At 38.0% G+C, this 16,250-nt stretch overlaps 1 protein-coding gene across 1 annotated transcript; it reads right to left on the bottom strand.

The window, feature by feature from the left end:
- Positions 1-1,568: 1,568 nt before the first annotated feature.
- LOC128947180 (kinetochore protein NDC80 homolog) lies at positions 1,569-14,864 on the bottom strand. Its single transcript, XM_054291360.1, has 16 exons — positions 14,764-14,864; positions 14,189-14,275; positions 13,309-13,432; positions 13,009-13,181; positions 11,713-11,815; positions 10,804-10,893; positions 9,441-9,534; positions 8,213-8,319; positions 7,254-7,398; positions 6,751-6,956; positions 5,412-5,564; positions 5,050-5,139; positions 4,165-4,257; positions 2,539-2,669; positions 2,061-2,163; positions 1,569-1,706 (listed from the first exon to the last, which is right to left on the bottom strand). The coding sequence occupies exons 1-16, from the start codon at positions 14,862-14,864 to the stop codon at positions 1,569-1,571; spliced, it is 1,938 nt and encodes a 645-aa protein (XP_054147335.1).
- Between the last annotated feature and the right edge of the window lie 1,386 nt (positions 14,865-16,250).

Genomic DNA, 16,250 nt, shown 5'->3' with positions numbered 1-16,250 from the left:
TGAGAAAAGTGAGAATGGAGCTGGGAAACTGGAGTGGGAAATTGGGAAAAGAGGGAATGGACCTGGAAATGGAAATGGGAAACTGGGAATGGGACTGGGAGTGGAACTGGGGGAACTGGAACTGAGAATGGGAAACTGGGAATGGAATTGGGAATGGGAAATGGGGAATGGGAATTCAAACTGGGAAACTCGGAAAAGGAAACTGAGAAATGAACTGGGAATGGGAAACTGGGAATGGGAAATTGGGAATGGGGCTGAGACACTGGGAGTGGAACTGGGAATGGGGCTGGAGAGATCCTGGCTGCTCATGGTGAGAGAGAATTCCAGGGAAAAATGGGAATTCCCAACTGGGAAACTGGGACTGGGACTGGGAAAAGTGGGAATTCAAACTGGGAAATTGGGAATGGAGCTGAGGAAACTGGGAATGGGAAGCTGGGAATGGGAATGGAAATGGGAAATTGGATTTTTGCTGGGATCAGGGTTATGGGATTTATACAGTCAGGGTTTATGGGATCATTCCCATCCCAGGTCTGTTCCACGAGGCCCTGGCCCAGCACCGTGAGGAGCTGCAGCTCCCGCAGGGCTCGGGGTTGTGGGATATCAGGGCTATGGGGTTTGTAGGATCAGGGCTATGGGAATTTTGGGAATGTTGGGAAGGGGTTTGAAGGGGATTGGGAAGGGATTTGAGGAGACTGGGATTGGAATTTTGGGAATTTGGAAGTGGATTTGGGGGATTTGGGGATTCTAGGGATGGATTTGGGGAGTTTTGGAGAGGAGTTTGGGTGGGAATTTGGGAATCCAAAATTCCGATCCCAGAATTCCCAAAATTCCAATCCCAAATTCCCAGCCCCATCCCCAGCCCCTCTCCCTGCCCTGGCGTCTCTCGGACCCCTCAGAGCAGCAAATTCCTCTCAATTTCTCCCAATTTTAACAATTTTTTCCATTTTTTCTCACTTTTTCCTATTTTTACCAATTTTTCCCTTTTTCCCCCAATTTCTCCCAATTTTTTCCCCATTTTCCCAGCCCCAGCTGCAGCACCTCTCCCTGGGCCGCTCCCAGGGTGACCCCTCAGAGCAGCAAATTTCCCCCAATTTCTTCTCTTTTTTTCCCCAATTTCTTCCAATTTTCCCCAATTTTTTTTTCCCAATTTTTCCCCACTTTTCCCCATTTTTAACCAATTTCCCCCTTTTTTCACCATTTTCTCCCCATTTTCCCAGCTCCATCTCCAGCCCCTCTCCCTGCTCTGGCGTCTCTCGGACCCCTCAGAGCAGCAAATTGCTCACAATTTCTCACAATTTTAACCAAATTTCTCCCATTTTTTTTTGGTTTTTCCCCCAATTTTCTCCCAAAATTCCCAATTTTCCCCATCTTTAACCAATTTCCCTGTTTTTTCCCCCAGCACCAGCTGCAGTACCTGTCCCTGGCCCGCTCCCTCAGTGACCCTGTGGAGCAGGAAATTGCTCAAATTTCTCCCAATTTCTCCAAATTACCCTAAAATAGCAAAAAAATGCACTAAAATGGGGCTAAAATGGCAAAAAATGGCACTGAATGGGACCAAAACCTTATCTTCATCTTTCTAGTGATAAGACACTTTCAGCCTTCTTTTTATAAGTGTCTAGGATGCTGGTCAGGTTTGACAATAGACCTTCAGGCATGAATTCTTCATCGTCTCTTTCTATTCTTGCATTCTGTTCTTCAAGGTATTTCTAGAAAAGAGGTACAGAGAGCTTTATTAGCTCTGTCATGGCCTGTATTTTACTGATTCTGCTAAAGCATTTTAAGCAGTCATTGCACAGGTTAACTGATTTCAGTTAAACACCTTCCTGAAAGACGCCTCTCAGAAGCAGGTTTAACCTGACAGGATGTTACTGCTGACACTTAACAACCAATTCTGATTATTTACACCAAAGGTTTTGTCAGAAAATTTAACTAGAATCCGCAGGCTTAGTAGCAGCTAAATAACTGATACTTCCTTAGAAAGAGTAAGCTCTAATTTCCAAGTGTTTAACTGCAAAATGTCTCTAGAGAGATTTAATTCTGAATATCAAATTTTAGCTTACCACTATAGATTCTATATGAGTAGCAACTGTTTCTACAAGACGACTCAAGTTAGAATCAATTTTTCTGTTCTCTTCTGTTGTTCTTAGCAAAACGACTTGATATCTAAAAGGTAAAGATACTCAGAAGGTCATGTCCATAATTGGAGAATTCCTGACATTTACAACAATCACTTCAAGTCTGATTTATCATCACGTTTAGCCATACTTTTTTTTCCATTAGTATTAATTTGAACCGAGTTACAATATATTAATGCTCAACTTAAAGAAAAACCCTTACGTGGAAAACAGGAGTTCTGATACAGCAGACAAATATTTTAGCAAAATACTGTTGAGGAGAAACATCTTTCAGTTGTTAACTTGTGAAATTAACACACTGAGATGGATACCTGATGAAACAACTGTATGTTACATTCCAGAAAATATCTTTATCCTTAAAAACCAAAATAAACAAGGCAGACATGGAAGTTAGGAGCCTTACTCTCTTTCGATATCATGCAATTCAGTTGCAGCTTCACTGAGCCCATCATAGACACCACTCTCAAGTAATTGTTTATGCTTCTTAAACAATTTCCGTTCATTTGCGTATTTCTTGTCTTCTTCTTCTATCTCCTGTTGTCATAAGGAAGGAGAAGAAAAAAAAATGGCCTCTCTCAAGTATAATTCGGATCTTTTTTTCTTTCTGTTACCTGATTATATCCTAATACTTGAATTCAAAATTCACACAAATAGTTCCAAGTTCAGAACTGAAAAAAGCCCCAAGGATATCCCTCCCAAACCTAAAGTTTCTGTATCATCCCCATCCCAGAATAAGCCTAACCATCTCTTTATTCCTTTAACCACATTTAAAGGCCTGTGTTGCAGCTACTTTCCCTTCCGAGTTAAAGCTCACAAAGTGTTGTTTACATAGTCTAAATAGCTTAGAAATGGCACATTATGAACAACTGTTTCTAGGTTAAAAAATACAACCACATCTGAGTAAGAAAATAGCTTTTCTTTTTTGTCTGAAAGAGAGTATAATTCCAAATAATCATCTCTTCTAGGAGAATGACACTGTTGATGCTATACAGTCCACAAAACCAAACAAAATTCTGACGTCAACTCAACGTGCAATTTTGGTAGATTACTGAAACATCATCCTTCAAAAATAATTTTAATACTTAAGACTTACAAAAAGCATTTTAAATATTAGAAGAGGAATTAAATGACTAAGCGTCTGGTGGCAAGTGTGTATTTTATGAGCTTAACTTTGGAGAAAAGTATATGCAAGAGCACAGATCAAAAGGTAAATGTCATGTGGCTTTGAAAAATAGAAACTAAATTAATTGCCTTTATAAACCTATATATACACCTGCCTCAGCAGGTATTAGCAGCGAAATAGCCCTGTTTCATGGCTGTAGCACAGGAGTTTGGATTTACAGGAGCATATATGGTAAATATTGGTGTAGTTCAAAGAACATTTTTCTGCAGGGCACCACGGCCCCGCTAAAGCAGTGTTGTCAGAGAAGTCGGGAGCTACCAAAATAGCCACTCAGTTGTTAACAGAGAGGGTTATGTTTTGTTGCTGAACTGCAAGTGGGGAAAAGAATAGGGACTGCTCCTGTGCTGGCAAAGGAAGCTAAAGGAAGTAACAGTTTGAGATCATTAAAACAATTTAACATGCTTTTGGTCAATGTTTTCCTTTGTTTTTACAGAAGCTGATTAAACATGTTAACTAAAAACTGTAAAAATGTATTTATTATATACAAATCGATTAGACAAGACAGGTTCTGTTGATCCTAAAATTTCCTTCAAGCACATGCCCGGAGATATCCTGAGGTCAGATGATTGTTGCTGCTTTTATTACTGGATGCAGGAATTTATGATTTACAGGATCTGCTACAGTAGGATGCCAGATTCTCTTACAAGAAAGTGAAAATTGATTCAGTTAAGGTGGCAGTCAAATCACTTTTCTGAAAAGAATGAAAAAATCCTCTAAGAGGGAAGGAAGAAGGTAAAGGCAGAAGCCCAAACAAAAATGCAACCCAAAAATTTATCGATATATACAAAAATTGAGGATAAGGCTATCATTAAGGATAAGTTGTCATCAAGGTGTAAGAAGTTCTACCTTAAGCTTCTGCTGGTAAAGATCATCCAGCTCTTCAGCTTCTTCTGTCAGCATTTTCACACTGCGTTTCTTGTCCTTTAGCATTACATTCACCTAGGACGAAAACATAACCAAGGAAGTATGGTTCAAAAAGAATTCCAACATATAAATCCATGCCATCACAAACCACACCTGGTTAAACAGGTTAAACCATTAAACTAGGCTAGGCTGGGATGGCATTATCTTTCTTCATAGCAGCCTATGTTATGCTTTGTTTTGGATGAGGGGCTAAAACAGTGTTGGTAACACACCAAGTTTTGGTTACTGCTGAATAGCGCTAGCACAGCAGTCCAAGGCTTTCTGTGCTTCCCAGGGCCCCTCACTGAGCAGGGCAGGGACAGGCAAGAGACTGGGAAGGTGCATAGCGAGGCCAGCTGGCCAAGAGGACATTCCATACCGCAGAACACCATGCTCAGGTAGACGAACGAGGAAATAAAATTCTCCTTCTTTCAATCTGTCCCAAATCCAATAGTACTAAAAATCCTCCCGATGACAATTTGTCGGTGATGGTAAGCCACACAATCAACTGGAACGGGCAACTTATTAGAAACAAATACTTCCAATGGTTATGGTCAAGTATATGTAAGCTACATAAACTTTAATTCAGGGAATACACGATATTTCAACCAACAAAGACCTCAGTTCTTAGAAAAACTTTTAGGTTCCATTACAATAAAAGCAGTTTTCTCACAGTTTCTCCCCCTCTACTTGTCCTCAGAAAAACCCCAAGTAATTCAAGAAACCAACCCAACACATCACACTTTAACTATGCAAAAAGTTGAATGAAAGAGGCAGATAAGGTTTTGGGGTTGGTATCTTAGCGTTAATCTTCTTTAACTAACTCACCTGTTCCAAAGTGTCTTCCAGAGTAAATTTCCGTTGAGTGGCTTTACTAATTTCTTCCTCAGTCTCGTTGATGATCTCCATGAGGGGAGCCTGTAATACGTATACAAGAAGATTGAACAAATGCAATTTGCTAATCTGAACCAAGATGCACCCCAGTACATCTTTCCCTTTTATTTTTTTTAGGCTACTGTATTCTCCCATACCAAATCTCTTTCATATACTGCAATGTCATTATGGTGACTCATCACACAAGCTTTTCAATGACATTTCATTGTGAGATTGAGAGACCTTCCCAGCATTCCCAAAGAAACACCTTTTTTTTGTGAGTGCTATCTAAAGCCTTCAGTGTTGATTCTACTTACCATGATCTGAGTTCTGTATTTGACTAGGAAATTTGGTCCTAAATCAGGATTAACGTGCATGGTAAAGTCGTGGCCTTTGGAATTCTCAGCACTTACTGGAATTAATTTCAGCTTTCGAGCCAGTTTATGATACTCTGCCAGTTGCTTTTCAATCTGCTCAGAGGAGAAAAGGGCACAAATCATAGAAGAGATACAAGTGAAAAGATGTGCAAGAAGTATTCATATAGTACTTTAAACAAGTTCCTGAGTTGCTCTCTGTAGCCATAATTCCTTGCTACCCCACAGTATTCAAGAGCTGCATGCAATGCCAGCACAGCAGTTTGCTGCATTAGGTACTGTTTTATGGTTCGTTCAGAGTTTGCACACTGAGGTTTCTTAGTGTCTATGGCTGAGAACACTGAATGCTTTCACCTGTGGTTTTCCGTATTCATCTGCCATAATTTTTCCTGCCTCAAGTTTTTGAGAATTAGCTGATTGGGAACTAAAAATGTGCTGGAAAATAATACTAAACAAATGATCAGTTATAAGGTCAATATGCCTTCTCTCATTAGTTTTGACAGGAAATGCCACACAGCCACACATGCTAACAACAAACTAACTTGAGCATGCCTTTAAACAAAGCTTATTAAATGCTTTAATTTCTAATTAATGAGTGCTATTAAATGCAAACATTAAAGACCCCAGGGGTTTTTTTTCCAGTTTTATATGCTTCATACTTGCACCTGAGGATTTAAGTTGATAAAAGTGCTTGATAAAGGGTGACCCTACCAAACATATTTGAAATTTTTTCTTTAGTTCTCCAATTGGCAAAGCAGAAGCTTTTAAATCCCATCACTTCCAGGACTATATCTTTTCACTCTGTTTGAAGGGATTGAACTTGGCCCTTGAAATATGTTACAACTGCTACACAAAGAACTAATCAGGCCCTAAATGCATGCAAAACTATTGATTCAAATTCACTAGTTTTGCCTTACTTCCTTGCTCTGAAATATTAACATTAGCCTGTAATTTCTTGTGTTATCAAAGCAATGGCATGCTAATGTTATCAAAGCTCTAAATGCTACAGCAGTGACAGCTTACCATGCTTCATATTCTAGACACATCTCTTACGATGCAGGAAAAAAGTACATTTCCACTCAGTGCAAAACAGAAAAAGGGGAAAACGCGCAACATTTTTCAGAGATACTGTAAACAGAGGCCATTCTTGTCAGTTTTGCCTGGTTAGATACACGTATGGTGGTGTTCGATTATTTAGGAAAGAAATTATCAAGAATCCAATTTTAAGCTTGCATGATGAAAACTGGCAGCCACCTCTGAGTGTTGTGGGGTTTTCACATACCGCGTCTCTCTTCCTAGCATATTTCATCTCTTCATTCCACATCAGTTCTCGTTCTTCTTGCAGCTCCTTATTCAGCTTGTTAATGGTTTGCTGCAGCTCATTTCTCTCGTGATTTATTCTCTCAATGTCTGCAGCTGAGTACTTCTGGTTATCTAAGATGTGCCGGAGCCGGGCATTCTCCCGCTTCGTGGCTTCTACTTCTGCCTCTAAGTACATAAAACATTTGTGAAATGGACATAAAATACCAGCCTATATACATAAACCTCACCTCTGTATTGTATGAGTAAATGACACAGTTATTACATAACATTACCATTTCATTACTCCAGTGTACAGAGAGCTATCAGACAAAAAAAAAAATTTTATTAGCAATCCATTCTGGAAAGTTTATTTGTAGCATCGTGCTACTCCAAGTACCTTGCTCTGCTCTCAAGCTAAGAACTACAATTATTTGAAGACTATTTCTAGCTTCACTGTCCTGACTGTGATCAAGTCCTCCTTACCTGCTGCCTCAACTTCATCATTAACACTTTCCAGTTTTTGATCAAGGATGGATATATGAGATTTCATTTTAGCGAAATAAGCCTGGTAGTTCTGGACGTCTGCTTCAAGGGACGATTTCACATTTCGTAGCGTTGCTATACGATCCTAGGAAATGGGTGAAAAGAACAACCACTCTTAGATAAATATAAAATAATGACTTCACTTTCCAGATAAGACAGTAGAGTAATTGATCAACATCAACAGCACAAATATAGAATAAAGAACTTTAATAATTTTTTATCTCTGTGACAGCTAAGTCCAGTCAGGACACCTTTAAAATAAAAGCAAAGAAGGCTGAAAAGATTCTTGCATTTCAGCATTATGTCTCTCATTTGCATCAGACAGTGCTTTAGACAATTCTTACTACAGGTAGTCCACAACTTAACTCTAATAATACATGGAGGGCAGATGAAACAGGGGCATGGAAAACCAGGAATAAACTCAGCACATTTTGCACAGTTGGCAGGAATTTCAATTTGCCACCTGCACAGCCACTAACCCATTTTTAAACTCAGGATGTATTAAAAGCAGAATCCAGAGTTTCAAGCAAAGTATTTTCCATAAAATATATTTGTTACCACTGAATCCCATGCCTCATATTTGAATACCAACACACTTGAAAAAAATAATGTTGACATTTATATTAAAAAATTTGGTTCAAGTATTTTATTGATATTTCAGTCAATATAAGACCTTATTACCTGTAAATACCTGCACATTATCAAACAAATAGGTACTGAAGATTCCACAGAAAAAAGCCTTGTTCTCTAATAGTATAGAGTCTGTAAAAATCTGGCCTAATTAAAATCTCAAAGCACTGAAATTTTTCCATTTGTTATGTATCATAAGTATCTTCATTCAGAAATGGTCGATATTATAAAATTCAACTCCTCCATAAAAACAGACACAATTTACTAACCTGCTCACTTTCCTTTTCTTTTTCTAGTCTTGCAATCTCTTCTTGAAGTCTTTTGTTCTCAGCTTCTAAACTTTCCATCTGGAATGGATCTACATTAAATAAATCCTCTGTGGGAGAGCAGAAGAGAGACTCGAGTTACAAATTTATCTCAATATCACCACCTATTTTGAGTACCTGAACTTGAGCTTCAGCACAGTAAATACCCATTATCTAGATAATTATTTTTCACTAAAAAATAACTAAAAACAACCAAGAAACTTACCAGAAAAACCTTTCATTAAAATGTAACCAGGCAAAAACCCCAGAAGAAACAAGAAGAGAAATGGGTTTCTCGGTCCTCATGTCAGAAAGAGTTCTCATGCCAAAGTCACTCCCAAGAGGTAAGGGTTTCCAAACTCTCATGCAGCCCACACCACAGGAGAGTGTACAAGTCAGGACTACCTTGTGAAGCTAGAACAAATCAAACTTACTTAACAACCTCTTTCTTATCCATATACTTCCTTGCTTCTTGAGGCATCTTTTCCCTAACTTAATTTGGCTTTGCCAAAAAATGGGATGATTATTTTTTCCCAATATCCAGTAACAGTGTGGTATCTTGTTTCCTCTCCAATTGATGGCCCCAGTTTGCAAACAAAGGGCCCTTAGTCTGGCTTTTCATAGGAGAGCAAAGAAAGTAAGACATGTTTTTCTTCCTTTTCTCACATTGTGTTTGTATTTCTGCAGGTGGTGAAATGAGCGAGTCAAAAAAACCCAATAATTTTCTACCTCCCTGAAGACAAACACAGGTGCATGCTGAATCACATACAGAACCCTCACAACAGAGTTTGGAACTCTTGCAGACTGCTTTCAGATCTTCAAAAGCTGAACTTTCTTGTCAGCTGTGCATCCTCTGAAAATATTTTTCTTTTTTTTAATTGTTAGCTTTTCCAGACAGAAACAAGAGCCATCTGCATAGATGGAGTTCACATCTGAAGAATTGTATACTGGTTTTCTGTGACAAAGACATTAAAAAATCAGGTGACACAGCTACAGCTGATAGCAGATCATGACCTACCCATCTGTACTGCTCAAAATACACTTAAAAAAGAGAGCATTAAGTTGAAGTAACTGAAACATACTTAGGTGTTTCAGACTCCCTTAGATCACTTTCACTCATAAACTGAACAAACTGATGCTAGGAGAAAGGAAACCAGTAACACAATTGAATACTTAGAATTTAAAAACTTACTTAATTTTGACTGCACTTCAGCATCCAACTCTTCAAAGGTATCTCTCCCTTTCATGGAAAGATCATAGCACTTCACACAGTAGTCCATGAAAAGCTGAAAGCAATTTAAAAATCTTTCATTTCAACAATTCCAAGACCTGTAAAATATCTGGATAGTCTAAAGCTACTCAATCAGTGGAATTAAACAGACATCAAAAATATCCTTAATGCTTCGATTGTACTTTTGTAAAATTAATTTTTTTTCCTCCCTTTGAACATAGAATGTCAACAGATTATATATTCAGGCAGAAGGAGACAACTATAATTCACACTAAGAAAGGTCTGGAAATCCTGTATTTCTTAAAAAGATATTTAACAAATATTGTAGATAGAATATTTAAGAATTTTTCATCTTGATGCATATGATTCTCTCAGGCTAGTTTATGGAAACTGCAGCTCTGTTTAACAGGCCTTTTCTATAAATATGACCATTAAAATTCAGATCTGCAGGTCTCAAAGTACTCTTATCTAGAATTAAAGAAAGGTTACCCAAAAAGAATTTGCTGGACACTAAGTCACAGATGCTTCAGAAGCAATTACACCAGTATTGTGAATTTTGTATCTATATATATATGCAGAAGTGCCAATGTAGAAGAACGTATTTCATTTAAAAGCATTGTTAGTTGCCAACCATCATGTTGTAACCTTAGTCCAAAATTATGATTTTACTTTATTTTTGCAATTTCTAATTAAATGTTTTAGCTTATAATGCAACCCTCTCCAAACACCTGCTGTGATTTAACACTGAGTTAAATCTGAGTAGTTCTAATAATCCATGATAAATTAAAAAGAAAGCAAGCTGTTGGATTAAGAGCTCAAATTATACTGCCACCCTATTTTGTGGCTCAGAAATAAAACTTTACAACCAATTTTTACATAGTAAACTGAGTAGATATTGGCACAAGTCACTATATTTAGAATTAAGTCACTGTCTTTATACTGCACTGCAGTTAACCTCAGAGGTCTTGAGAGCTAAAGGAAAATATTTCGGAAACTCTAAAAAAATAAACAGCATAATGATGCCCTTTCTCTACAAAGGACAACAGTATATACTTGCAGAATAAGGTGAATATAAAATAAAGAGAATATTTTGTTTAATACCCAGTCTACACCAATAGACTGATCATCATACCTGCTCAGGAAATAGTTGATCAGGTTTTTTACACAATGCTACTCTACCTCCTAGAAAGCATTGTGAATATAAAAGGGAACAGAATCTATAAATACATGACCCAGCAATCTAAACTGTAATTAAATTGTGTTGTTACAGCACATGGCAAAATCCAGTTAAGCAATTCTGATACTAATTTCCTTTTTATGGTACCTTTTTATGTACAATTCCATCATCTGTCTCTCCTCCCCAGCTCTGTGTGTCATCGAACGATGGTGCATTTTCCCTGATCGCATTGTACAGCTGAAAAGCAGAGGTGCACACAACAAAGAGCAAACATGAAGACATCCATTAGTTTCCATGCTGGTTTTCGTGAAAAGAAGCAGAGTAACACTGGATTAGGATTTCAGCAGGCAGGTTGGAATGAACCTGTGTTGAGCTGACTAAACACACAGGTAAAGAGGCATGAGCTAGACAGTCAACACTGCCAAATTCTCTCGTGTCTTTTGAGCAGAAAAGGACAGGGTTTTCCTGGGCACTCAATTCAGCAGTGGTCAACTTCTGTCACAGATGCCAAATTTTGCTCAGTCCTGAGTTGGCAGCAACAACTGTTAGGACTACTAAAAAACCCAAACAAACCAAACAAAACCAAGATTAAATAAAAAACACCCCACTCAAACCAAAAACTTGCCACTCTGTATCAGAATCACAGAACATTTGAATCATTTCAATTGAAAATCCCATCCTTAGATTTCAAATTTAGGGGAGAATGGCAGATGTCACAACATTTGCGCTGGAGATACACGTTCCATTCGGTGATTATACTCATTAACTTCTCACGTTTATTGTATGTACAGATCAGCATTTTGCCACCTCCTTTTATACATTAATTTATCCAGTGCATACATGTAAAGAAAAAACCCTATCATAATATAACATGAAAAGCTCACTTTAAAAGTTACCAAAACATTAGGCCAAGGGTCAGCTCCCAGATGACAGCTAAGAACATATATGTTTACATATATGTTAAACAAAGATTTGTAGAAAATACGTACTGAATCTGTATTGAAACTAACATTCCAGCCTGGAAAGTGAAAATATTTATCTTAAGACAAACATTACCTTGACACAATCAATTAACCAAATCAAAGCTGCCACAATCTGAGGCCAGGTTCGTGGTGCTCCCACAGCGTACATGGAGTTTTTTGACAGAGCAAAGGGGTACCTGTACGGCCAAAGAAGATACACTTTTAATAGCTGTGGCAGACAGTGATGAAAACAAACCAGCACATTTTGAAAACAAAGCAGCATGTTTTTCTATGTAGATGAAAGCACAGAAGGAAGAGCAAACTCAATTCTACTGTACTTCAAAGGAAATTAGTTGAGTTCTGACAGTACGATTCTATTCAATTATCATGGGTTTCTCATTTTGCAACTCATGGAATAACATGGCCTGAAAGGGACCTGTAAGGATCTACAAATCCAACTCCCTGCTCCTCATAGGACTGCCTACAACTAAACCATATGATCCAGAGTGTCATCCAGATGCTCCTTGAGCTCCCAAAACTTCAAGTGACTTGTCAGAATTAGTCATTTTATCCAGAATTACACCCCTGGTGCAGCAGAGTGGAATCCTTTGCAACATTTTAAGCTATATCAGCAGTTTCAAATGTTATAGATTAAAACAAAACTTTATTAAAATGCTGAGAAGTGTGCAAAAAAGATTTGCACCTACATTTAAGGAGCCCTGGCACTCTGACACCATCATGGGTATACAGTCCCTGTTTTTTTTTTTTAAATGAGACTGAAAATTCACTGTTATCAAGAGGCAGAGGATTTTCTTTCCAAGACAATGTTGGGGCATTAATGATTTCAAACACTGAACAAATTCAGCAGTAAACCACTCAGCTACTTAGTGTTTTTCTCCCCTCAACAGTAATTTTGTTATTTCCACATTCTGCTTTGAAGGCAGAATGAGAAAAATTGCAGGAAAACATATTTTAAACTAAATTAAATTTGTTTAAACTAAAATTAAATTGTCTTGATCCAAAATTCTGGAAATTTTAGTTCTTAGATTCTAACAAAATGAACAGAAAGGCCTGTAAAAGAAAATTGTGCCTTGTCCTCCAAAGTTCTATACAAATAATCAATTAAATTTTACATGACAAAGCAAGATTCCCAGAGCTTATAGTTCTGTAAATTCAAATATAAAATGTATAGCAGATGCTGAAAATCAGAGAGTAAATCTAGAGTTAAACAAAAGTGAAACAAAACAATCACAACATTGTACTTTTAGAGTCTCATCTGAATAAATAAACCTATCCATTCCGCCCAACTATCAATGCAGAATTCTTAGCTTTTAAATTTCTAGCCATAGCATATCTATTCAGCCCAGGAGACTAACAATAATCATCTTACCCAAGGGCTTTGAAAATTTTGGGAATTTCCTCTTCAAATTTTGAGTCAGGCAGTTCATAAGAAGGGCAGAGGAATTTGTAGATAAAGGTGAAGATCTTTAAAAAGTCCTTAACTGATGGAGATTGTAGTGATTTCACGGAAACATCGTGGGCATAAGCATTCTCAACAAGGAACTGTGCAAAAGAAACACGGAATACCAGTCACTAAATAAAATTTATAGTTGAAACCAAGGGAAATAACCACTTTGCCTAGCACATTTTACACCTCATAACATACATGCAGAACAAGTTCATATGTTACCTCATAAAGCTTTTGGATACATTGTTGGATGAATGTCTTGTCATGAAGGGGCCTGGGATCCTTTATCTTTTTTGTCCCAAACACACCGTACAGGCTGCTGCTTGACCCTCCAGCCCCGCTCGCGCTAGGGACAGACAATGAATACAGGTCTTGTGACAATACATAGAAAGAAGAACTCTCTTCATGTTTAAGGCACAACTGCTAGCTTTATGTTTTCTTTCCATTTGTTATACAAAGTGATACTTGAAGTTTTCTCTTTGTTTAAGGTCATTGGAAAAACATCATCACCCTGGAAGTCACAATGCCATAAGTACAACAAAGATTACTGCATCCTAGATGAATACTTTCTTCATTTTATTGAAATAAATAAACTTTTAGAGAGCAGAAAAATACCCCAAAGATGAAAAAAAATAATGTTGGTGACTGTAAATAAACTCTAAAAATATTTAAGGAATATTTAAAAGGAATAACCCCTGCAACAATGGGGTACTATCAAGAAGATACCCATAACACAGAAAGTCATGAGCTAAGTAGAAAGATTATAGAGTTTTGGAAAGTTAGTATCTTAGAGAGAGGAAACTAATGCAGAGTATACTTCAGATGTCTTTCTTCCTTAAACAAGAAAATGTATTGAGATACTCTTAAGGTCTGCAGTGCACATCATTCCCAAAAGAAAAAAAAAAAAGCAACTCCCAAAGCAATTCCTGCTCCAGAGCATTATTGTTTAGCGACCAAGGACTGGAGGAAGGCAGACCTGAAGGTCTGCTTGCCTCAGATCCATCATTCCCTATAGTGAAAATCTGTCAAGAAAGAAAAATACCAAAATTAGAGGACCATTTTTGTTTTAATGTACAGTGCAGACAACAAAAGCTATCCATACCTGTTCCCCAAACAGCTGGCTTTTCCTTCTGAAGCTACAGATGTAGGTTTGCTCATGCTCAGCTTCTCAAAGGTGCTTCTGTCCTTCCTGAGGAGCAGAAAAAGATTCAAGTGACTACTACTACCAATTCATACAAGAGCTATAGTAAGTAGCTCTTATAGTACAGGACTGTAAATAGAATCTAAAATATTTAAGGAATATTTAAAAGGAATAGACATAGGAATAGACCCCAGCATAGACCATACATAGCTCATACAAGAGTGATACAAACAGTCATATATTCCTAAGCGCCTTCATCCCCCAACATCTTAGAAAGGTTAACTGATGCATCCAGCTATCTCCTCAGAAACATGTAACAAAGTGTTACAATTTGAAACATGACACAAGTACACAGAAAGGAAGTATTTTTGCAAAACTGGAGCACATGTGCAAACACCCTTGGCTGTAGGGAGCCTTCTTCTCACTGTCTTGTTTTTTTCCCCTCAGTTGCTACTCACACTCAAACACACTATGATAAATCTCTTCAGAATTAGTTTTATATACTTATTTTTAGCAACATGACCAGCCAGACTTACAGCTGAGGTGTCTGAAGATCCGTCTTGTTGGTGTCCTGCACTCTCAGTGCCATCTTAGATTGTCGACTGCTGCTTCCAGCAATACTCGAGCTTCCACTCATTGTGACTGCTGTAAACCACAATCCCTCAGTATTCCAGCAGTATCAGAAAATCCAGGACCTAAGGGTATTTTCTTTTCTAAATGCCACAATGATTTTCCAAAGGCTCAGAATAAACAAGTAGACCTGTACATTGGACCAAAAAAAAAAAAAAACCCAAAAAAAAGAAGAAAGAAAAAAAATTATGTTAGACTCCACAAATACATAAGAGCAGCCACAGCCCTTTAAATCAACCATTTTATTGATAAAAAGTGTTACTGTTTCCTCCAAACCTACTGTTTTGCCTTTCTTTATATTTGGTCATTTCAGACCTACGGGTCCCAAAAGCAAAAGAGCTTGAGAAATTTTTCATTTCAGTCCACTGGGAAAAAGGCCACACTACCACGAGTACACAAGTACTGCTTACAGCACGTCTGCTGTACATCAGCTCCTGAGCTTCTTGTTCTGAGCCCGCCCATTCCTCTGCAACTTCCTCATTTGTAACTAATACATATCCCTTATTGGAAAAAAAAAAAATTATATTTGGATACCAATTGCTAGTTAAAGATGGGACAGTGTGCTGGGAAAAGTGCCAGCATGAAGAGAAAAGGGAAGGATGTTTTTAAGAAAATACCTCCTAGTAGTCCTTTAGGTGAACTTTTAATAAATTGGGATACTAATGAGGGAATGAAGTATCTAGATAAGAGAAAAATGATAAGACACTGTACAGAAATATGGCCTAAAGAGAGTATTGCTGAAGGACCTATTTATTGGCCCTGGTATGGGACAAAAGAAAGATGGCTATGTATAGCATTAATTAGATATGTCAATACCAGAATAGAACCTTGTGACGAAGAGATTAGATATGCTAAATGTTGGTTAGAAAGGGACAAACAGGAAGAGGAAATAAAATTATATAAAATATCCAGAGAAAAAGAAAAAGAAGAAACTGGGCTACCAGAACGGAGACCATCTTAGACCATCTTCCTCCGCCTCCCCCTCCTGATCCCTTAGATGACCTCCTGTTACCTCCTCAACCGACTCCTCCTATAGACCACCTTCCTCCTCCCCCTCCAACCTTGTACCCCTCAGTACCATCTCACGAGGTGGATGAAATTTCAGTATCTGCTTCCACAGGAGTTTTAAAATCACCTCAACCTTCTAATTCAAGTTGTCCTGCTCCCAGCATCCCCTCTTCTGTATCATCTCCTTTCCCAAATATACCAGAACCTGCCCATTCTAGTACTCCTTCAGTTTTGCAGAGTCCCTCTGGTTCCTCAAGTACCCAGACACTGGTCTCTAGTACCACTCAGAGTGTCCATACCCCAATCTTGGCTCCCAAAACTTTCCAAAATACTCCTTTTTATTTTTCCCCCATATTTCAGCCCATAACCCAAAGTACCTCTTCCC

Source organism: Melozone crissalis, unplaced genomic scaffold, assembly GCF_028551555.1.
Source record: "Melozone crissalis strain CALT ecotype California unplaced genomic scaffold, PUWL_Pcris_2 ptg000091l_1, whole genome shotgun sequence".
Taxonomy (NCBI): Eukaryota; Metazoa; Chordata; class Aves; order Passeriformes; family Passerellidae; genus Melozone; species Melozone crissalis.
The sequence above is the reverse complement of the archived record's forward strand: the minus strand, read 5'-3'. Positions and strand labels throughout refer to the sequence as shown.

Coding starts and splice junctions, on each gene's coding strand:
- LOC128947180 (XM_054291360.1), bottom strand. CDS start 14,864: ATGAGTGGAAGCTCGAGTATTGCTGGAAGCAGCAGTCGACAATCTAAG. Junction 5,565..6,750: donor ATGCTAGGAAGAGAGACGCG/GTATGTGAAAAC, acceptor TCCTCTGAGCAG/ATTGAAAAGCAACTGGCAGA. Junction 5,140..5,411: donor AATACAGAACTCAGATCATG/GTAAGTAGAATC, acceptor TACGTATTACAG/GCTCCCCTCATGGAGATCAT.